This window comes from Brachyhypopomus gauderio, chromosome 20 (genome assembly GCF_052324685.1).
Source record: "Brachyhypopomus gauderio isolate BG-103 chromosome 20, BGAUD_0.2, whole genome shotgun sequence".
Taxonomy (NCBI): domain Eukaryota; kingdom Metazoa; phylum Chordata; class Actinopteri; order Gymnotiformes; family Hypopomidae; genus Brachyhypopomus; species Brachyhypopomus gauderio.
In genome coordinates this window covers 3,876,548-3,900,567 of record NC_135230.1, presented here as the reverse complement: position 1 = coordinate 3,900,567, position 24,020 = coordinate 3,876,548, and the positions used below count along the sequence as shown (strand labels likewise).

At 42.1% G+C, this 24,020-nt stretch overlaps 1 protein-coding gene across 6 annotated transcripts in view; it reads right to left on the bottom strand.

The window, feature by feature from the left end:
- Nucleotides 1-16: 16 nt before the first annotated feature.
- Nucleotides 17-24,020, bottom strand: part of LOC143484158 (uncharacterized) — a 37,499-nt gene continuing 13,495 nt past the window's right edge. For 5 of the 6 annotated variants that reach the window (XM_076982750.1, XM_076982752.1, XM_076982751.1 and 2 more), the window contains 5 exons: nucleotides 6,316-6,439; nucleotides 2,618-2,742; nucleotides 2,323-2,390; nucleotides 2,033-2,223; nucleotides 17-1,686 (listed from right to left, as the gene is read on the bottom strand). In XM_076982750.1, the coding sequence (XP_076838865.1) occupies nucleotides 17-1,686; nucleotides 2,033-2,223; nucleotides 2,323-2,390; nucleotides 2,618-2,742; nucleotides 6,316-6,439 (2,178 nt within the window). Of the gene's footprint in view, nucleotides 1,687-2,032; nucleotides 2,224-2,322; nucleotides 2,391-2,617; nucleotides 2,743-6,315; nucleotides 6,440-7,174; nucleotides 10,361-24,020 lie in introns of those variants that run through there. The other variant, XM_076982753.1, reaches the window with a different exon arrangement.

The following is a 24,020-nucleotide window of genomic DNA, read 5'->3' as shown; positions in this document are numbered from 1 at the left end:
TGGTTTTGACTGCTACCTATTTGGGTCCCGTATGAATGCGCTGGTGTCTTTGTAAAATTCTCTGCAGAGTAAAAGTCTTTCCACACTGTTTGCAGAGATACGGCTTTTCTCTTGTATGAATGCGCTGGTGTCGGTAAAGATTGTATTGCGCCGAAAAACTCTTCCCACACTCTAAGCAGTGATATGGCTTCTCTCCTGTGTGAACGCGCAGGTGATGGCGGAGATTACCCTCTTGAGTGAAACACTTCCCACACTCTGAGCACTGATACGGCTTCTCTCCTGTGTGAATGCGCTGATGTTGTTTGAAACTTCTCTGTTCAGTAAAATTCTTCCCACACTTTAAGCAGTGAAACGGCTTCTCTCCTGTGTGAATGTGCTGATGTTGTTTGAAACTTCTCTGTTCAGTAAAGCTCTTCCCACAATCTGAGCAATGATACGGCTTCTCTCGTGAGTGAATGCGCTGGTGACGGCAGAGATGACTCCGTTGCCTGAAACTTGTACCACACTCTAAGCAGTGATACGGCTTCTCTCCTGTGTGAATGCGCTGGTGTTGGTAAAGATTGTGTTGTACCGAAAAACTCTTCCCACACTCTAAGCAGTGATACGGCTTCTCTCCTTTGTGAATTCGCTGATGTTCTTTTAAAGTACTCTGTTTAGAAAAACTCTTCCCACATTCTGAGCAACAATACGGCTTCTCTCCTGTGTGAATGCGCTGGTGTTGGTAAAGATTGTGTTGCGCCGAAAAACTCTTCCCACACTCTAAGCAGTGATACGGCTTCTCTCCTGTGTGAATTCGCTGATGTTCTTTTAAAGTACTCTGTTTAGAAAAATTCTTCCCACACTCTGAGCAACAATACGGCTTCTTCTCTCCTGTGTGAATTCGCTGGTGTATGTAAAGTGTTCTTGGGTGACTAAAACTCTTCCCACACTCTGAGCAGTGATACGGCCTTTCTCCTGTGTGAATGCGCTGGTGACTTCGGAGATGACACTGTTGAGTGAAACTCTTCCCACACTCTGAGCAGTGATATGGCCTCTCTCCTGTGTGAATGCGATTATGTCTTTCAAGATCAATCTGAAGGATAAAACCCTTTTCACACACTAAGCACTGAAAAGGCTTCTCTCCTGTGTGAATTAGCTGATGTTGGTAAAAACTACTCTTTTGACTAAAACCTTTCCCACACTCTGAGCAGTAATACCGCTTTACTCCTGTGTGAATGCGCTGGTGTTGGTGGAGATTACCCTGTTCAGTAAAACACTTCCCACACTCTAAACACTGATAGGGCTTCTCTCCTGTGTGAATGCGCTGGTGTCGGAGGAAACCGCCCTGTTGAATGAAACTTTTCCCACACTCTGAGCAGAGATATGGCTTTTCTCCTGTGTGAATGCGCTGATGTTGTTTGAAATGATTCTTTCCATGAAAACACTTCCCACACTCTGAGCACTGATACGGCTTCTCTCCTGTGTGAATGCGCTGGTGAATTCGGAAATAACACTGTTGACTGAAACTCTTCCCACACTCTGAGCAGTGAAATCTCTCCTTTTCAATTTTTATTTCTCCTGATTTCCACATTCTGACAAAATCCTCATGGTGGCAATTCCTGATGTGCTTGTGGAGGTAAACTTGAGCTGTGTAGGAAAATGGACACACAGGGCAGGAGAAGAGCTGCGAATGGACACCATTCATTTCTAGAGAGAAAAAGACATCAGTGTGAAAGGTATTATAATTATGACAAATTTTAGGAGTATAATGATCAATATTTATACTATTTTATGTCAAATAAAATTTAAGAGCAATAATGAAACAAAAACTCAAAACTGCCTGTAAATGTCTTAACCTCAGCAAATTTTCACTCACGTTTATCCTGATAACACAATGACCTACACAGCTTTTGCAGGTCAAAGGCCCTAAACTCACATTTTGAGCTTGATATCTGAATTAAGAATGTTGAGCTAAATCAAATGTGCTAAATTAGGGCAAACTCTCACCTGATATGATACATTTAAGATAAAATAAGCAAAACAAAATCACAACCTTCTGTAGAACACTGTTTGCTCCAGAGGAAGTCAAATGAGAAGTTGATATCTTCAGCGTTCTTGTCTCCGTACCACACCAGGAGCTCCTGTCCTGATTCAATGGGTCGACAACAACGGTAGAAAATCTCCCCATAATACTGGAAGGCTGCCAGATTCTGCTCATCATCATTACGAGCACAATTCACATATCTGAGAGAAAACACAAACACCATGATGAGAGGGATGCATAAGATTGCAGCCAACAATCAACAGCCAATGAACTGCAGACTTCAGTACTGCATCTTCTACCTCATCCAATTAAAGTGAGTCTCTCTCTTCACATCTATGTACTCATCACATTGGTTAATCTTGGATATCTGCAAAAACAAAATTAAATTCATGTGGCTCACAAAACATTTGTAAAAGCAAAATAAATCGTTGGCAACTGATGCACTCACATTAAAGGATCTCAACACACACACTTTATTCAGCGTTGTACTACATAAGATCAGACTTTATTCAGAGTGAATTTTATAATAGCTGGTTCCATGTGTGACATGGTAACTGATATTTTTCAAATAAACGTTTTTGAGTGGGTACTGACCGCAATAGTCTGACCCTTGTTAAACACTCCCAATCCAGCATCAGGAATACTGGACTTCTGAACCTCCAGACCAGAGGGAAGTGTCTCTCTGGCTGGATCTGTGACCCCCACAGGAACAGGTGTACCTGGGAAGATGACAGGTGAACCGTTAACCTCACATGTATCATTGAAAAAAGATCTCTGCTCCTGAGAGTCTGGAATAGCAGGAGACAAGAAAGAAAAGAATTGATAACCAAGAGAGACCTCGTTTACAGCTAGATAGGCAAAGTTTGTGAACAAACTTTATGTTGGCTTGCAAAGCAGCTAAAACGCTGTTTTGAATGTTGATGACCTATTGTTAAAGGTTGTTTTAATGTTATCATTGTTAAATTATGTTGCGGTTAAGGGGAAGTTTAGGTGTTTGGGGTAGTTACTGCTGAGGGGCTATTGCCATTGGGGTAGTTAATACTGATGTAGGCTTGTCACGATACACAATACAACTTTAAAAAAATTGAAATTCGATACCATTTTTGATACCAAAGTCAGATACGGTGCCAATTTCTGTTTTAAAGCCTTTTTATTTTTTTTATAAACAAACAAATGAATGTTGCTTTGTGTTTGAAAATGCTTGAAATTGTAACTTCATTTTACAACAAATATCTGTCTGACTGAACAGTTCTTTTGTATTACGTTAACAAATACGAGCATCTTGTAATTCCAGGATCAAACATGAGAGAACGTGAAGACGTTACGATTGGGCGTTTTGAAAATAAACAACCATTAAATAATGTGATAAAAAAGCGAATAATTTCGAGTATATGTATAAATATTTAACTTATCCCAACAAACATGCGACGTCAGAAAGACGTTAAAATCAAGTCTGTATCACGTCGGTCAGTCCAGACCCATTTTTGCATGTCTGGTGGACGTTCAAAACTGGTTCAAAATCTGACAGGACCTTAACCTTTTAACTTAACATGAACGTCTATGACGAGTTTTCTATCTGAATGTCTGACTAGGACCTTTATTGGATGTCAGGACGTGCAAAAACTGCAACTGAACGGCAGTAATAGACGTTTAAAAAAGACGTCGCTAAAACTTTCATTCTGGCTTTTCAGTGGACGTCTTTTGAACGTCTGACAAAGTGTTTTTGCTCGTGCTGGGAAATATTGAAATGGACCTTGAAAGTGACATACAAGTGTTTGAATTCCACAAGGTGTATGAACCCTGCAAACATGACTTTGTTCATCGCACTGAAGCGCGGCGCACGCGAGGTCGTGCACCTCTCGAATTTTGTAACTTCGCGCGCGCCGCGCCTCAGCGCAATGAACAAAGTCATGTTTGCAGGGTTCAATTCAAGCGCTTGTACCAATATTTCCCAGCACGTTAAACTTAATTAAGTTAAATATTTATACATATACTCGAAATGATTCGAAATATTGCGCTTTTAATCACATTATTTAATGGTTGTTTATTTTCAAAATGCCCAATCTTAACGTCTTCACGTTCTCTCATGTTTCATCCTGGAATTACAAGAGGCTCGTATTTGTTAATGTAATACAAGAAAACTGTTCAGTCAGACAGATATTTGTTGTGAAACGAAGTAGTTACAATTTCAACATTTTCAAGTACTTTAGCCTAAATTGCAGCACTTTTCAAACCTGAAACACACTGAAACACAAAGCAGCATTAAAATTCGTCAGGTAAGTGTTCATTCCCCTGTTTTGAGGGGTGTTTCTTTTATACTACCACATATAGTTTCGGACAACACTGCAAAGCGGAAAGTATAAAGCCTCCACCGCTCGCGGAGGTTCACGCGAGGTGCGTGCGGAGTCGAGCGCTATGGTCACTCAACCAGGCTTTAGCGCCCTGCGCTGAAATGTTCCAAAAGCACCGCTTGCAAACGGGCTTGTTCATGTCCTTCGGTTTTCCATCTGTATCTGCTTCAAATCCAACAGCACTGCGTTTGCTTTAGCTGCCATATTAGCATTACAAACTGTCCTGTGCATTACGGCAGCTTGGGTGGGTCAAACGAAAGCGCATTTTATGTAAAAAGAATCGATACTTAAGGGAAACGAGTATTGTACCGTTTCAGAATGTTCAGTATCGATACGTATCGATATATCAATTTTTTTGACAACACTATACTGATGTATTTAATATTGTTGAAGGCTGTTAGTTTAATGGGGTTGTTGAGGTTAAGAGGTAATTTAGCTGTTTGGGGCAATTACTGCTGAGGGGTAATTGGCTGTGGGGTAGTTGATGTTGAGGGGTTATTGACCTGTTGGGGTTATTGTTGTTGATGGGTATTAAGATTACTGTGTAATTTATGTTAAAAGCTTGTTTAGATGTGATTTTTTTTGTTGAGGGGGTATTTACCTGTGGTGGGGCAATTAATGTTGAGGGGCTTATTGCCATTGGGGTAGTTAATGCTGATGTATATGATATTGTTGAAGGCTATTAGTTTAATGGGGTTGTTGATGTTAAGAGGTAAATTAGCTGTTTGGGGCAATTATTGCTGAGGGGTAATTAGCTGTGGGGTAGTTGACATTGAGGGGTTATTGACCTGTTGGGGTTATTGTTGTTGATGGCTTTTAAGATTACTGTTTAGTTTCTGTTAAAATCTTGTTTAGATGTGAGATTTTTTGTTGAGGGGTTTTTTACCTGTGGTGGGGTAATTACTGTTATGGGGCAATTACTGTTGAGGGGTAATTGGTTGTGGGTTAGTTAAAATTGAGTTGTTCAGTTATACAGTTAATACTGCTGCAGGGACTTTGCAAGCCAACATAATAATAAGTAGAATAGAGAGAACAGTATGTTGGCTGCTTCGCAAGCCAACATAATTATAACAGGTAGACTGCTAAAGCTTTAACATTATGGCACTACAATACACAATAACAGTACAGTTAAACTGAAAATGAGATGTTCCAACATTAATTGGAAAATCATACATGTCAAGAGAACAAAAGTCTGTTGAATTTGGACAAAAAATTGCATGTCAAACAGTTTTCAGTACAGGACATCATACAGGAGAATGAGATGTAAATGTCTGCTTTGGTGCACCACTCCTTTAGTGAGAAAGAGTTACACCCTCAAACACTTTTTGATATTTGATGCATCAGATTTAAAATGCACAAACTGAAGCAGATATTTTATTTTCATAGTCAAACTGAAATTATGATACTACTGTACAAGAAATGAAGAAAAACAAAAGAGCGTAAGATGGCCACGTAACCTTCAGTGATGATAATGATTCTAAAACGGCCTATGAAGAGTAGACCAATCAGAGGGCAGGGAACGACCAATCGGGACTTAATATGATTGGACAAATAGGGTGAACATTTAATTTCATAGGTCAAATAAGAAAGAAAATGGACACATGATGTTTTCTTATTCCTCGAGTCTTGCAATGTGTTTATCGTGCTTGTTCATATCACGATGAATGTACAACTTATCGGTGAGAACTAGTGGAAGATTGATCAGTCCACTGAACTTCAGCATGTATAACTGGATGTGTTTGTGTGTGTGTGTGTGTGTGTGTGTGTGTGTGTGTGTGTGTGTGTGAGAGAGAGAGAGAGAGAGAGAGAGAGTGAAGACTGTTCCATAAGATACCTCTTGCAATATACACTCATTAGTGAGAGTTGAACAGAGCCCAAGATTGGAGTTACACTATACACACAAAGATTCAATACTCACACCCGCCACATTTATATGCTAACCTGATGTATGGGATCTGGGCTTCTTCTGGACAGTTCCATTCTGGTGGTCCATAGGGGTGCTGAGGTGCACAGAGACTGATGTCCCTTCCTCATCTGCAGTGGTACAGGCCTCTGTCTTCACATCCTTATAGACGTAATGATCAAGGAACAAAACTCATGAAACAAACTCAGAGGGAGTTGAATTATGCTGTTTGCACACTGTAAAAAAACAAGCTCTGAAAACTTGTAAAATAAATAAATAAAACAAATACATTAAATAACATTTCATGACCACCTTCTTAATCTACACTTACTGTTCATTTTATTGTTTGTTTACCATGTAAGAGCTCTTTGTAGTTCTATGATTAAACACTGTAGCCATTTGTTTCTCTACATAATTCATCCTCATTTCACCTCATTTCCTCAATAGTCAGGACACCCTAAGGACCACCACAGACGGGTATTATTTGGGTGGCGGATCATTCTTATCACTTCAGCGACATTAACATGGTGGTGATGTATTAGTGTATGTGGTGCTGGTGTGAGTGGATCAAATAGTGCAGCTGTGTTACAGATGGACAGAGTGAAGTTCACCACCCAAAAATATGCAGTCCAGAGTGACCAACACATACTGTACAGCAACAGACGAGCCATCTCTCTGACTATAACTACAAGGTGACCAACATGTCCACCAGCTGCTCTGTGCTGGTCCTGTTGAGGTACTGAATGGGTGAAAGGGGGACAGTGTGTAATTGTGGAACTACAAAGTGCCCCTATATGGTAAACAAAACTGACATAATGCACAGTGAATGTTGAAAATATATGTGGTAATAGTTTTCAATTAATTAAGTGACTGAAAATTACAATCAGTCATACATACATGGAAGAGGACTAACTCTTGAATAATTGGGGCAGTCATGGCCTGGTGGTAGGGAACTGGTCTTGTGAAATTCCCAGACCTGAGGCCATGACTGAGGTGCCCTTGAGCAAGGCACCTAATCCCAACTGCTCCCCGGGCGCCGGGCTAGGGCTGCCCACCACTCTGGGCACGTGTCATCCACAGCCCCCTAGTAATCACTAGTGTGTGTGTTCTAACTGCACAGATGGGTAAAAAGCGGAGGACAAATTTCAATTGCGGTGTAAAAAATCACAATTGACAAAATATGGCACATTTACATTTTTTTTTATGCTGCAAACAATATTGAATAAACAACTTTGCCCTGGCATCTAAAGACGCAGGAATAGGCCCTACAGGCCTAAGCAGACCAATAAGGACCAAATTATTGACCTTTGATATGAATGCATTAACTATTATTTTTAATGTCAAGCTTACTTATGAGGCACTAAAGGCCCAAAAGACCAAAAGAAATTGTATTGGCAAAATGATTCAGATCATTCAACTAGATCACATGTTGAGATTAGCTTTGTGTGTATGTTTGGGTTTGTGTAGTGTTTTACTCGTCCACAGGGCTCGTCCACACGCCGCAACATAAGAAGGGAACAACAACAGGGTTCAATTCTCAAAAAAAATCTTTAATAAGTCAATTTAAAAAATGTCTAGGGTATGAATATATGATAGTGGTGGTTAAGTGGGTGTATCTGAGTGCGTCAGTAGGTGGTCAATGTAGAGGAATAAAGAAGAATAAGGATAAGGTTTGATAAAAGTAGGAGAGGGAGAGAAGGAGAAATCAAGGAGCCCAACACAACATGCCCAAACAAAGAAAATAAATGCCCCCCTCCCCCAGAAAGAAAAAGCCCCACCTTATAAACAATACCACCAAGGTATACTCAATGATCTAATTAGACCAATCAGAAGGGGACCCATGGGGTCGTAACACCTCCCTCCCCAAAAGAGGGTTGGTACAAGCCAAGCTCAACAAAACCCTAAATAAATGACCACTTGTGTTCCCTTCAGAAACACAACTTCCTTAATCCTGGCGCCTAGGAGAAAGAAAATATGTCTAAGAGGAAAAAACAAAAACAAAGAAAAACGATTCCTAAACTCAGGACAATGCATCAGCTATTACGTTATCCCTACCCCTGATGTGCTGAATTAGGAGCGGGTAACACTGGAGAATTAAACTCCACCGCATGATGCGTTGATTCTGGTTTCTCATTTTATCAATAAAAACCAGTGGGTTGTGATCAGTGTAAACGGTTATGGGGACCAATGAAGACCTCAAATAAACTTCAAAATGTTGCACAGCAAGAATCAGGGCAAGAGCCTCTCGTTCCACAGTGGAGTAAGCTCGTTGGTGACTATTAAATTTCTTAGAGTAGTAGCATACTGGATGCTCTACCCCACCCAAGTCACTCTGCATCAACAGCACCAGCACCATGCTCACTGGCATCTACAGCCAAACAAAAGCGAGTACTAAAGTTTGGGGCCTGCAACAACGGAGCAGTAGCTACAAGACATTTTGCATTATCAAAGGGTTCCTGACAATTACTAGACCACTGAAACCGAGCCTTAGGACTCAGAAGGTTAGTTAAAAGGTGCAACAACAGAAGCAAAGTTCTTATAAAAAGCCCTGTAATAACCAGCCATTCCCAAAAACCTCCGGAGTTCCTGACGGTTTCTTGGCAGAGGAAAATTACAGATGGCCTCAACCTTTGCTTCGACAGGCCGAACCTGTCCACCTCCAACAACCTTACCCAGATATGTAACTCTGGCCATCCCAAACTTGCATTTAGCTAAATTAATTGTCAGATTGGCTTCCGAAAGACGGGTAAACAGTTCTCTTATCTTACTCACATGATCACTCCAGGTGGTTGTATAGATTACCAAATCATCCAGGTAAGCATCACACCCTCTCATACCCGCTAAAACACGATTAACAAGCCTTTGGAAAGTTGATGGGGCATTTCTGACCCCAAAAGGCATCACTTGGTACTGCAGGAAATTGTCAGGTGTTACAAAAGCAGTTAGTTTGTTTGCCCTAGCAGTCAAAGGAACCTGCCAGTACCCCTTCAAAAGGTCAAACTTGCTTACATACGTTGCAGATCCTACCCAGTCCACACAATCATCACACCTGGGTAAAGGGAAACAGTCTGGTTTAGTAACAGCATTTAATTTTCGATAGTACAGAAGCGATATGTACAATCCGGTTTATCAACAAGTAGACAAGGAGAGCTCCAGGCACTAAAACTAGGCTCAGCAAGATTATTAGCCAACAAGTACTCCACTTCCCTACACAACAACTCCCTCTTGCTTGGATTTACACGGTAGGCATGTTGTTTAATGGGGGATGCCCCAGCCACATCAATATCGTGCTCAACCAGCGAGGTACGAGTTGAGATATCGGGAAAGAGAGATGGAAATGCACTAATGAGGCCAACAATATCGTCCTTCTCCTCATTAGAGAGGTGGGAAAGATACTAGGGGTGCACGATATGGACTAGAATTGCGATGTGCGATAACATTGTTGGATATCCCGATATCGATGTGAACCACGATAAATTAAGATTAAAATACAGAAATGTAGTGTCTCTCTGAACAGCAGCACGTTAATTTGTTTTGTTTTTTACTGTGTAATGAATCCAGAATAATTCCAAATATTTTGCAGGTTTATTCAACAATAGATTCAATCTAGGTTTATACTTTCACGAGTGAGCGACTCCGCACACCTCGTTAACCTCCGCGAACGGCGGAAGCGTTTAATCTTGCCGTGTCACATTCTTTGCAGTGTTGTCCGAAACGATATGTAGGCCTAGTAGTATAAAAAAAACACCCCTCAAATACAGGGGAATGAACTTTTACCTGACCAATTTTAATGTTGCTTTGTGTTTCAGGTATAAACAAATATACCTGAAAACAAATATCTGTCTGACTGAACAATTCTCTTGTATTACGTTAACAAATACGAGCCTCTTGTAATTCCAGGACGAAACATGAGAGAACGTGAAGACGTTAAGATTGGGCGTTTTGAAAATAAATATCCATTAAATAATGTGATAAAAAAGCGAATTATTTCGAATCATTTAGAGTATATGTATAAATATTTAATTCAATAACGTGCTGGGAATTATTGAAATGGACCTTGAAAGTGACGTACAAGTGCTTGAATTCCACAAGGTGTATGAACCCTGCAAACATGACTTTGTTCATCGCACTGAAGCGCGGCGCACGCGAGGTCGTGCACCTCTCGAATTTTGTAACTTCGCACGCGCCGCGCCTCAGCGCAATGAACAAAGTCATGTTTGCAGGGTTCAATTCAAGCGCTTGTACCAATATTTCCCAGCACGTTAAACTATATGTATAGGTGTATGAACCCTGCAAACATGACTGTTCTCATTGCGCCGAGACGCGGCGCGCGCGAACTTTAAATAAATAATAACATTAAATAATGTGATAAAAAAGCGAATTATTTCGAATCATTTAGAGTATATGTATAAATATTTAATTCAATAACGTGCTGGGAATTATTGAAATGGACCTTGAAAGTGACATACAAGTGCTTGAATTCCACCTTGTATAGGTGTATGAACCCTGCAAACATGACTGTTCTCATTGGTGCACGACCTCGTGAATCGACAGCGCGCGAGGCAATTGCACACGGGCGAAGCCACCGCGATTACGTTATTTTCGTCTCCCGGACACCAAATCGCGTGTCTGATGAGCGTGTTCACCTCACTCCAGGGTTGCCAGGTCCTACAAAAGTTTTCCGCACAAAATCTGCGAGTGTAAGTTGTCGGCGGAGGGGGGGGGGGGTGTTGCGAGTGTGAACTGGAGACAAATTAAGTATTATATCGCAATCGATTCTTAGTGTTGACTTGTAACTTCCGCAGTAGCCCAACTCAAAAGTAGCCCAAAAACCGCACCCCGCGGCCCCAGAATTTTTACCCGCGGCTAGATTTTCAAACAAGCCCAATTTGGCGTGAAAACCGCGAACCTGGCAACTCTGCCTCATTCTGCCTCTTGCCTACTTACGTCACGTGATCATAGTCTGCAGCGCGAATAGCTCCCTCTATTGCTGGACGAGGATAACGCAATTTGAGTTTGCTGTTATTCAAGGAGTTATCGTGGCTCTTTCGATGTGTTTATCGTGAAACTTCACATCGCGATAACGATAAAAATACGATTAATCGTGCAGCCCTAAAAGATACATAGACAAATCTGCCAGAACCTCAGAGTTCTGAAGGCGCCCGACCACAATTTCATATGGTGGTCCACTAACACCTTCATCTACTTCTTTACTGACAATACTCAGACAGCAATCCCTCACCACAGCGGACTCACCCTCCTTAGAGCCCTCAGGCACAACAGGAGCCAATCCACCAGATGCTGGCAAAACAGATGTAAAGTAAGGCTTTAAGTGACAAACTTGCCCCTTTTTACGCCGATCAGGAGTACTCAGCAAATAATTATAATCAGGGAGACACTTAAGGATTTCATAAGGGCCACTAAACAGCCTGAAATGGACTGGTCAGCAATGGTATCAGCGCCAACACCTGGTCACCAAGTTTACACTGCCGGTGTTCCGCTTTACAGTTAAATAAACTCTGCATTTTAGACTGTATTTTCCCCAACCTGCACCTGGCAGCCGCTCTGGCCTCATACAGATGATACCTGAAACCAGAGACATAATCCAAGACATTAACTGGAACCTTTGTAGCACTCCACTCACCAGCTAAAACAACTGTTGGCCCCCTCACTGTATGTCCAAAGACAAGTTCATTAGGGCTAAAACTAGTGGTCTCCTGTACAACCTCCCTAATAGCTAAGAGTAACCAAGGTAAACCTTCCTCCCAATCAACCCCAAGCTCAACGCAATAAGATCTTAGAAGAGATTTCAGGGTCTGGTGGAAGCATTCCAAGGCACCCTGACTTTGAGGATGATAAGCACTTGAAATATTGTTTGGTATGTTAGTAGAGTTGTTGGAGTGTTGACTTCCGATGGAGTGAACGCTGGCGTGTTTGTCTGCCGCTGCTCCAGTCGTTACATTGTTGCTGTTGTTTTATCGTTTTGTCGTTGGTTTGACACTATACAATCCGGGCTGAATAAGGAAGTATAATTTGATACTGTACAAAACAGAGCCCCGAGTCTCTTTGGATTTTACCGGACTTTGTCACCTGTCTAACACGAGCCCTCGCTGCTCTGCTCCACTCTGTCTGCTACTGTAAGTTGTGAAGCTTTCACTCTCGCAAATTGCTAGTCAGTGGTGTAATGTGTCGGATAGGTAGTTTCACCTGCCTCTCCTAGACAGTTTACGGACTGGTTCAGTGGCTTGTTGGCTAACGTGGTTTTTAATTTGACTGCGTGTACAAGTCGCGATGCGTGCCTTAATAAATCTGACAACTCTAGTACTCATTGGATTTCTATATGCTTTGCTCTGTGCGTCTCATATAACGTCTGAGATGCTTTTCTACACGAAATCAGAGCTGCAGAGGTTAAATGCTAAGACTCACCTCCCTCCCCACGTTTATGAACGATGTGTTGTTATGGGGATAGCCCGACGCCCACGCTACATCCATCGGGGATCCCATCGTCGCCTGTGTACGTTCGGACATACTGTTACCAACGATTTTATTCCTTCTATTTAATCAACTTCTCGTCGCCGTCCTGATCAACAAGAGGGCCGAAATCGCGATGTCACTATCAGAATCCTCCGTCAGCTGGAGTATACATCCCTGAGATCTCCGCTACCTGGTCATGTTAATCAACCTGCTGCAGACTCGCCACCAGTCAAGATAGCGCTTGTTATCGGTCACTGGTAAACAAGACTTTCATACTGAATGACTTTGTCGTCTCCCGTGGATTGGTTTTTTTTTTTTTGTGACTGAAACATGGTTATCTATCAATGACTTAAGCCCACTTGTTGAGATGTCTCCCAGTAATTACATCTACTTCAGCACACCTAGAGCCTCTGGTCGAGGAGGAGGTCTTGCAGCTGTTTTTAGAGATCGTTTTAAATGCTGTCTGTTCACGGCGGGAGAGTTCTCAACTTTTGAAGTACAACTATGTAAAGTGGAGCTATCATGCTCTGTGCTATGTGCTCTAATATACAGACCCCCAAAGATCAATAAGGACTTTCTTCAGGAATTTTCTGACTTTCTATCAGTTATTTTACCTATGTCAGATAAAATTTTGATTCTTGGTGATTTTAATATCCATGTTTGCTGTCCTTCCAAACCCCTGTCTGCTGAACTTTTACAGCTTTTTGATTCCTTTAATCTGATTCAGTATATTACTGACCCTACACACGAGCTAGGTCACACACTAGACCTTGTTTTGACATACAGTTTTTCTGTGTGCTACCCAGAGGTAGCAGATGCATGTTTGTCTGATCACAAACCCATCTTATTTGATGTTACCATTCCCTGTCCTCCTCCTAAGCCGAGTCAGCCTTCATACTATAAACGGGCTATCACACCTCACACAGCCAGTCCGTTTTTAGCTGTCTATACTACTCTACCTGTAAACTGTAATGCGGTGAATTCTTCTCAATGTACTGAAACTGATACTGATATTGATCAGTTAACTACTTTGTTTAGTTCTTCATGTACCAAAATTCTGGACTCAACTGCTCCACTTAAACTCCACAAAACTAAAAGTTACAGCCTTGATTCACTAGTGATGTTCGTGCTCTTAGGCAGAAGTGCAGGAAAGCAGAACGGAAGTGGAAAAAAGACAAGCTTCAAATCTCCATCCAGCTTCTAAGAAATTATCAGCATAAATCAAATTATCAGCATACAGTTAAAGCTGCTAGAGCTAAACACTTCTCTGACATAATCCACAAACACTCCAATAATCCTAAAGTCCTTTTTAAAACAATTAATTCTGTATTACATCCTGCTTCTACATCCTCTCCTGAAGGAAATGCTGATTTGTGTGAAGATTTTAAAACATTTTTTATCCGTAAAATTGAGAACCTGAGAGCAAATATCACATCTCCAACCCATGACATTTATGTCCTATCTGTACATTCTGCAAGTTTTAACTTGTTTGAACCAGTATCACTGTCAAACCTAACTGATATTATTATGCATACGAGACCAAACACCTGTTCGTTGGATGTAATTCCCACACCACTTCTTAAAGATGTGCTGTCATCAATTGGCCCAGATATTTTATCTATAATTAATAGTAGCCTTATCAATGGGGTTGTTCCTACTTGTTTTAAACAAGCTGTGATTCAGCCACTTTTGAAAAAGCCTGGCCTTGACCCAGCCATTCTCACTCATTACAGACTAGGGCTGCACGATTAATCGTATTTTTATCGTTATCGCGATGTGAAGTTTCACGATAAACACATCGAAAGAGCCACGATAACTCCTTGAATAACAGCAAACTCAAATTGCGGTATCCTCGTCCAGCAATAGAGGGAGCTATTCGCGCTGCAGACTATGATCACGTGACGTAAGTAGGCAAGAGGCAGAGTGAGGCAGAGTTGCCAGGTTCGCGGTTTTCACGCCAAATTGGGCTTGTTTGAAAATCCAGCCACGGGTAAAAATTCTGGGGCCGCGGGGTGCGGTTTTTGGGCTACTTTTGAGTTGGGCTACTGCGGAAGTTACAAGTCAACACTAAGAATCGATCGCGATATAATACTTAATTTGTCTCCAGTTCACACTCGCAACACCCCCCCCCCTCCGCCGACAACTTACACTCGCAGATTTTGTGCGGAAAACTTTTGTAGGACCTGGCAACTGGAGTGAGGTGAACACGCTCATCAGACACGCGATTTGGTTTAAGCCTGGTTTACACTTGATGCGGCGCGAGGGTCCGGGAGACGAAAATAACGTAATCGCGGTGGCTTCGCCCGTGTGCAATTGCCTCGCGCGCTGTCGATTCACGAGGTCGTGCACCTCTCGAATTTTGTAAGTTCGCGCGCGCCGCGTCTCGGCGCAATGAGAACAGTCATGTTTGCAGGGTTCATACACCTATACAAGGTGGAATTCAAGCACTTGTATGTCACTTTCAAGGTCCATTTCAATAATTCCCAGCACGTTATTGAATTAAATATTTATACATATACTCTAAATGATTCGAAATAATTCGCTTTTTTATCACATTATTTAATGTTATTATTTATTTAAAGTTCGCGCGCGCCGCGTCTCGGCGCAATGAGAACAGTCATGTTTAGGTTCATACACCTATACAAGGTGGAATTCAAGCACTTGTACGTCACTTTCAAGGTCAATTTCAATAATTCCCAGCACGTTATTGAATTAAATATTTATACATATACTCTAAATGATTCGAAATAATTCGCTTTTTTATCACATTATTTAATGGATATTTATTTTCAAAACGCCCAATCTTAACGTCTTCACGTTCTCTCATGTTTCGTCCTGGAATTACAAGAGGCTCGTATTTGTTAACGTAATACAAGAGAATTGTTCAGTCAGACAGATATTTGTTGTGAAACGAAGTAGTTACAATTTCAAGCCTTTTCAAATACCTAGCCTAAATTCCAGCACTTTTCAAATACATAGCCTAAATTCCAGCACTTTTCAAACCTGAAACACAAAGCAACATTAAAATTGGTCAGGTAAAAGTTCATTCCCCTGTATTTGAGGGGTGTTTTTTTTATACTACTAGGCCTACATATCGTTTCGGACAACACTGCAAAGAATGTGACACGGCAAGATTAAACGCTTCCGCCGTTCGCGGAGGTTAACGAGGTGTGCGGAGTCGCTCACTCATGAAAGTATAAACCTAGATTGAATCTATTGTTGAATAAACCTGCAAAATATTTGGAATTATTCTGGATTCATTACACAGTAAAAAACAAAACAAATTAACGTGCTGCTGTTCAGAGAGACACTACATTTCTGTATTTTAATCTTAATTTATCGTGGTTCACATCGATATCGGGATATCCAACAATGTTATCGCACATCGCAATTCTAGTCCATATCGTGCACCCCTATTACAGACCAATTTCCAAGTTACCTTTCTTATCAAAAGTCTTGGAGAAGGTTGTCTACTCTCAACTTATCTCATTTTTAAACTTGCATAATATTCAAGACCCGTTTCAGTCAGATTTTAGAACATATCACAGTACTAAATCTGCTCTCCTCAAGGTAACTAATGATCTGCTTCTGGCCGTTGACGCTGGAAATCATGCTGTTTTAATTCTTTTAGATCTCAGTGCAGCTTTTGACACTGTTGACCATGTTATTTTGCTGGACCGACTAAAGCGTACTGTTGGCGTTCAGGGTACCGTACTAAAATGGTTGACCTCTTACCTGGAAAACAGATCATCTTTTGTTAAAATAGGTCAGTCTTCCTCCTCTTTAACCTCTGTTACTTGTGGGGTGCCCCAGGGTTCTGTCCTGGGACCTGTTCTTTTCTCTTTGTATATGCTGCCCCTTGGATCTATTCTTCAAAAACATCACATCTCTTATCACTGTTACGCTGATTATACTCAGCTTTACTTTCCACTTAAACCAAGTGATAAGATATCCCTAGGCAATATATTGGACTGCCTACATGAAATAAAACTTTGGATGTCTGAGAACTTCCTTAAATTAAATGAGGACAAAACAGAGGTTATTATTTTTGGAAATCCTGAACAGGCAAAAACCATAGCGAACGAAATGGGGCCGCTACTATCCAACGTGCATAGCGGTGTGAAAAACCTTGGTGTTATCTTTGATCCTGCTCTCACCTTTGAGAAGCAAATAAGCAGCACTGTGAAAAGCAGTTTCTATCACCTGAGAAATATAGCCAAACTTAAGAGCATCCTGTCTTTTAAAACTTTGGAAACAATCATTCATGCTTTTATCACCTCCCGTATTGATTACTGCAACTCACTGTACCTGGGTATTAGTCAATCCACTTTGGCACGTCTGCAGCTGGTTCAGAATGCAGCTGCAAGGCTTCTTACTGGTACAAAAAAACGGGAAAGCATTACATCTGTGCTTACATCACTACACTGGCTACCGGTAAAATACAGAATCAATTACAAAGTTTTACTATTTGTTTTTAAAGCATTACATGGCCTGGCACCGTGCTACATCTCTGATTTGCTTCACTGCCATTCCACTACTCTATCCCTCCGATCTTCAAACCAGTCACTCCTGGCCGTTCCGCGCTCGAGGATGAAGACTAAGGGTGATCGGGCCTTTTCTGTAGCAGCGCCGAGACTCTGGAAATGTCTTCCAACCCACATAAAGGAATCCCCAACTGTAGATTATTTTAAGTCAAACCTTAAAACATATTTATTCTCTCAGGCATTTGAAGTTTTGTAAAATGCCTGTAGAATTATATATGCTTGATTTTATATTGTTGCTCAACCTCGTCTTACTTTATTTTCCTGTACAGCACTTTGGCAGACACTGGCTGTCTTTTTAAATGGGCTATATAAATAAAGTTGATTTGATTTGATTTTGATTTTTAGCTGACTTAAAGCCCTAGCGAACTGTCTTGACATGAAATTAGAGCCTTGATCACTTTGAATGACTTTGGGAATGCCAAAAATAGATATAAAACTAGTTAGTGCCTTAAGCACAGATTTTGCTGTAATCTGAGAGGGTAAAGCTGGGCGTACACTGTGCGATCTTTGGCCCATTTTCAGCCGATTTTTCACTCGTGCGATATTTTTGCGATCGGGCCGAGTTTCGGCTCAATCGCGTGTCGTGCATTGTATAGTTTACACAGGTAAACGAGGAGCGATTCACACCTCACGACCAACTCCCGATCAGAAATCGCAGCGTCGCAAGAATATCAAACATGTTTGAAATTCAAATCGCTCCTCGTGAGATCGCATGAGAGCGTCAGGTCGTATAGTGTGAGTATATGAATCGTGAGCTGTGAACTTTTAAACCCTGCGATTTAGTCGTACAGTTTGAGCTGGAGCTGAGTACACGATTTAAAATATCGTACAGTGTACGCCCAGCTTAAGCTGCAGGATAACGTGTAGACTGGCACATTCAACTCTGGAGTTGATTCCACACAAGATGGCGCTGGTGTGTGGCGACGTCTTAGGTGTGTTTCTACCTGTCCTGTGTGTATTTTTGTTGTTGGCGTCGTTGTTTCCCCATGGATACTCAACAATCTGTTATGAGCGTGAAACTTTGTTGCTCATATGAGATCATATGTTAACTTCATCTGAGCTAAAGTGTGTGTTTAATTCACAAAACTTTTCTCCATCGCTACGGGCTGCTCTTGCCGAGATCTGCCGTGTTCCTACCGGGGAGAATTGCTTTTCCGACGAAGGCGGAAGAGACGTGGGAAAAGAGGAGGCTTTCTGGTCTGGCTGAAGCTCTGGTGTAATCCGCGGTCATGGCCGCTGTGTGTACCGGGGTCTACTACTTTATATGCCGACTTGCTCAGGCATATGGATGGATGCTCGCTTGAGCCGCGTCATATTTGGCTGCGGCCAGTTCACGATGAAACTCTCTCCTGCTCTGCTCCGGTAAAACCTATCTTCAGATCCCGAGGAGTCAATATTAAAAATGTGCGGACTATCTCCTGTGTAAATCAGTCGGAGATGAAGGAATTCCCTGCGGTGAGTCTGGCACTAATAAATGCTCGATCACTGTCAAATAAGTAATTTTTGCTTAATGACTATTTCTTCAAATGACCTGGATTTCATGTTTATAGTTGAAACCTGGCTTAAACCAGGGGAAAACTCCCCCCTTGTTGAACTGTGTCCTGCGGACTATGGTTATTTAAACTGTCCAAGACTGAGGGGGCGTGGTGGGGGGCTTGCTGCTGTATTTAAATCCAGCTTTAAGGGCTCAAATGTGTCTTTGGGTACTTATGAAAGCTTCGAGTTATTAACTTTTACAGTTTTGAGCCATAAGCATGTGCTGTTCGCTGTTATATATCGACCACCTAAAGCACGTGGTAGCTTTTTATCTGAACTATCAGAGCTGCTAGCATCAATAGTCCTTGAATATGATAAAGTGTTGCTTGTTGGTGATGAATGGGCTGGCATATCAGGTTCTGCATATGACTGGTTATCCTCATACCTGACAAACAGAAAAGGGAAGTGCAGGTGTCGCTTGGACCTCTCAGCTCAAAAATAAATGAACTCCCTTGAAATTTAGGTGTTATCTTTGATCCTCAATTACAGTTTACTGAACATATTAAAAAGCTGACTCAGGTATGTTTTATCAGCTGAGGAACATTGCAAAAATTAAGCATATTTTATCGGCTAATGATCTGAAGAAAGTCGTACATATTTTTATCTCATCAGGATTAGATTATTGCAATGCCTTGTACTCTTGCCTCAGTCAAAAAGCTTTAGCAAAGCTTCTGCTGGTGCAGAATGCAGCTGCCCGCCTTTTAACTAGCACAAGACACAGGGAACACATCACTCCTGTGTTAGCCTCCCTTCACTGGTTACCAGTAAAGTTCAGGGTGGATTTTAAAGTTCTGGTTTTAACCTATAAGGCTTTGCATGGTGAGGCGCCGGAATACATCTCTGAGCTCTTAGTTCCCTATGGTGGGTCAAGGTCGTTGAGATCAACAGACCAAGGGTTTCTGACGGTTCCAAGAACTAAATGTAAGCGAAAGGGGGACTGTGCTTTTGCTGTCTATGCTCCTAAACTATGGAATTGTCTTCCTCTCAATATCAGATGCTCTGATTCTACATCTTCTTTTAAGAAATTGTTAAAAACCCACTTTTACTCGCAGGCCTTTTTAAATAATTAGCATTTGTAGTGTATATACGGGACATCTTATAGGTAATTTTGTGTTTATTTTATGTTATGTGGGGATGTTCCCATTCTTAATGTATCTTTTGGTCTTTTTTGTCCTTTATGTGTTTTTATGGATTTTAGGAGTGGTTCTTGTAAAGCACTTTGGAGCACTGGCTCAAAAAAGTGCTATATAAATAAAAATTTACTTACTTACTTACATTACAGTTAACAGATACGACCGCCCACTCTTGGATCGAGGCAGTGGTCCCACACAGTCAACAAGCAGATGCTCAAAGGGACTAGAGACAACTGGGATTGGACATAATGGAGCCACAGGAATCTTCTGGTTAGGCTTGCCAGTTAATTGGCAGACATGACACGTTCTAACAAAAACGGACACGTCCCTCTTTAGCCTGGGCCAAAAGAACCTGCATGTTACTCTATCGTATGTTTTCCTAACCCCTGTGTGTCCAGCCATACCATTATGAGCTAGCTCCAAGACGGCTTTCCTGGATTTACAGGGTACTACTACCTGTAACACAGTGTTGGTGTCACACCTGAAAATCCATCGTCTACACAACAACCCACCTTGCAAGTAATATCCCGGTTTTGAGTCACATGCTTCATCTCTTATTGCGGCTAAAGCAAACAAGGATTGAAGGGTGGAATCAGCTAACTGTTCTCTGATCAGCTCTTCCCGAGACACCTCAAATAGATCAGACAAAGAACTGTCCATCTCTTCAAAACCCACCCCTGCTAACAGAAGCTGGTCCTTGCTCCCTTCTGCCACAAGAGGAGCCATACTGGACTCATCCAGCAGTTTGGAACCTTTACTGCCCTCTACAGGACTGTCAACAGTAGGTAGTATCTCAGCTACATGTAATTGTGAGGGACTCCAGTCTACTATTTCTGGTCTAGCAACAAAAGTGTCCTCTAAAGATACATCCGCACCAAGACCCCCACACCTAGCCATAGCACGAGTCACAGCACACGAAGGGAAAACATAAGGATATTTTTGTGAACACTGGTCAGGTGGTTGTGGCAGCTAAGGTGCAGACCCTACAATAGGCAGCAAGACTACCTCAGTACTGCCCCACACCTTTCCCCCAGCTAAATCATTACCCAAAATAAAAGAAACTCCAGCCACGGGAAGTGACGGCCACACCCCAACTACAACATCACCGGAAACCAGTTTAGAGTCTAGATGGATCTTATGGAGGGGTACCTGAAGCGATGTCATTTCAATACCCCTCACCAAAACATGAGTTCCTGTGGCTGTATGGTCAGAGAGTGGCAAAACCCCAGCTAACAAAAATGACTGAGCAGCCCCTGTATCTCACAGTACACAAACTGGCACACACTGTTGTTGTCCTAATAAAGACACAAAGCCTTCTGTCATAAAAGGAGTGTAATCAGTATCACCCTTGTCACCAACTCCAGTCAAAGTAGACCCAACAACCTCCCCCCACATTACCTAAGGGAAGCAAACTACAGTCACAAGATGAAATCAACCCCACAGATTTAGTCATTTTCCCGTTTTTAATAAGAACTGCGCAGCTTGTCACCTTATGTCCCAACTTCAACTTACAATAGAAACACCTCACGTCGGACTTACTAGCAGGAGTGTGGCTAGTATTACCAGAAGAGAAAGATGGTCGTGGAGAATTCTCCCCACTGGGTGGGTGTGGTCTACCTCTAGTAAAATCTCTCAATCTGCCCTGATAACTACCCCTTTGGATATCAGGAACCCGTTTGTGTGTTAGCACATACTTATCTGCCAGAGCAGCAGCTTCGTCCAAGTCCTTTACTTCCTGTTCATTTAAATAAACAGCAACAGATTCAGGGATACAATTCATAAAGTCCTCCAAGAGAACCAGCGGTCTTAATTCCTCCCTAGAGTCAGCCTTTCGTGCTGTACACCATCTATCAAACAAGCCCTGTTTCTCCCTAGCAAGCTCAACAAAGTTCAACGAATCTGATTTCTTAAGATTCCTGAACCTTTGGCGATAAGCTTCAGGTACTAGCTCATATGCATGTAGTATGGTTGATTTCACTACCTCATATATTTTAGCCTGATCACTGCTCAAAGCAGAGAAAACCTCCTGTGCTTTACCCACATTGTAGCATTGTAGCATTTCCCTAGGCCAATCTAACGTAGTAGCCACCCTTTCAAAGTGTGCAAAATATTTATTAACATCCTTCTCTAAAAAGGGTGGAACAAGGCGGATGTTCTTACTAACATCAAACACAGAAGAGGTGGATACTAAGGGAGAATGGGTAGCACCGAGTGGAGACTCGGCTCGCTTTATTGCTACCTCAAGCTCAAGCTTTTTAAAAGTGAACTCATGCTGCTGACGCTTCCGTTCATGCTCCAAACGTTGAATCTCTAAGCGCTGTTCAAGCCTACGAAGCTCCAAGTCCCTCTCCATTTCAAGTTCTTTTACTTTTAAAGCTCTAACTTCTATTTCTGCCTTCCATTTCTCAGACTCCCAACTATCACCAACTATCATCTTCATCTCCAGATAAGCCTACTGTCTCTTTAAGGACAGTATGATGAGGTGGCGGATGGTCTCCTGAGGGATCTCCTCCCAAACATGGACTAAAGCATCCGCACTCCTGGACAGTCTGTAGTGCAATGTGACCTTGGTGGATGGAGCGAGACATGATGTCCCAGATGTGCTCAATCGGATTCAGGTCTGGGGAACGAGCGGGCCAGTCCATAGCTTCAATGCCTTCATCTTGCAGGAACTGCTGACACACTCCAGCCACATGAGGTCTAGCATTGTCCTGCATTAGGAGGAACCCAGGGCCAACCGCACCAGCATATGGTCTCACAAGGGGTCTGAGGATCTCATCTCAGTACCTAATGGCAGTCAGGCTACCTCTGGTGAGCACATGGAGGGCTGTGCGGCCCTCCAAAGAAATGCCACCCCACACCATTACTGACCCACTGCCAAACCTGTCATGCTGAAGGATGTTGCAGACAGCAGATCGCTCTCCACGGCGTCTCCAGACTCTCACGTCTGTCACATGTGCTCAGTGTGAATCTGCTTTCATCTGTGAAGAGCACAAGGCGCCAGTGGCGAACTTGCCAATCCTGGTGTTCTCTGGCAAATGCCAAGCGTCCTGCACGGTGTTGGGCTGTGAGCACAACCCCCATCTGTGGACGTCGGGCCCTCATACCATCCTCATGGAGTCAGTTTCTAACCGTTTGTGCAGACACATGCACATTTGTGGCCTGCTGGAGGTCATTTTGCACGGCTCTGGCAGTGCTCCTCCTGTTCCTTCTTGCACAAAGGCCAGTGATGGCTTAGTTACCTTGAAAAAGTAATCCGATTACTGATTACTCCTTTTAAAAGTAACTACGTTAGATTACAAGTTACTTTAGTAGTTACATTCAGCAGCAAAATGAATTTTTCCAATACTCACTTTATTGGAAGTGCATTTTTAACAGTAACAATGTATTGAAGCAGGTTCGGTAACCGAGGCAGAAATCCAAAAATCCAGAGGAGGGAAACTTTATTGATAACGCATCCCTGGCGCGCACAGGCTCCGCCCCCCAGTGTCACTTAAAGGGCTAAGACACCTTGAGTGGCCAAGTGTATGTCCGTTAGGGAATTCACCGTGAGGAGTAGTAGTCGCTACAGTATCTCCTGACATTACGTTTGTGTAGCTGCGCAGTATTATTTGTAAATTTATTTGTAAACGTAATACAAGCGAACTGTTCAGTCGAAATACCATTACAATTTCCAAGCATTTTAAAGTAGGCTACGTTAGTCAAAATTCCAGCACTTTTCAAACGTGGAACACAAAACAACATTAAAATTGGTCAGGTAAATGTTCCTTCACCCGTATTTGAGGGGTGTTTCTTTACACTATCACATATCGTTTTGGGAGGACACTGCAAAAAATGACTTGTAAAATGTGCTTGCGCTCTCACAGGGTCGCGCGTAGCGTGTGGAGTCAAGCGCTACGGTCAGACACAAAAGTAGAACTGACCAAGAAGAAAGCAAAAATATATTTTTACTAGTGGTGGGCCGTTAACGGCGTTCGTTAATTTGATAATCTTATCGGGCGATATAAAAATTATCGCCGTTAATCTATTCTTAAAGTTGGGTTGGGAACTGGGTCA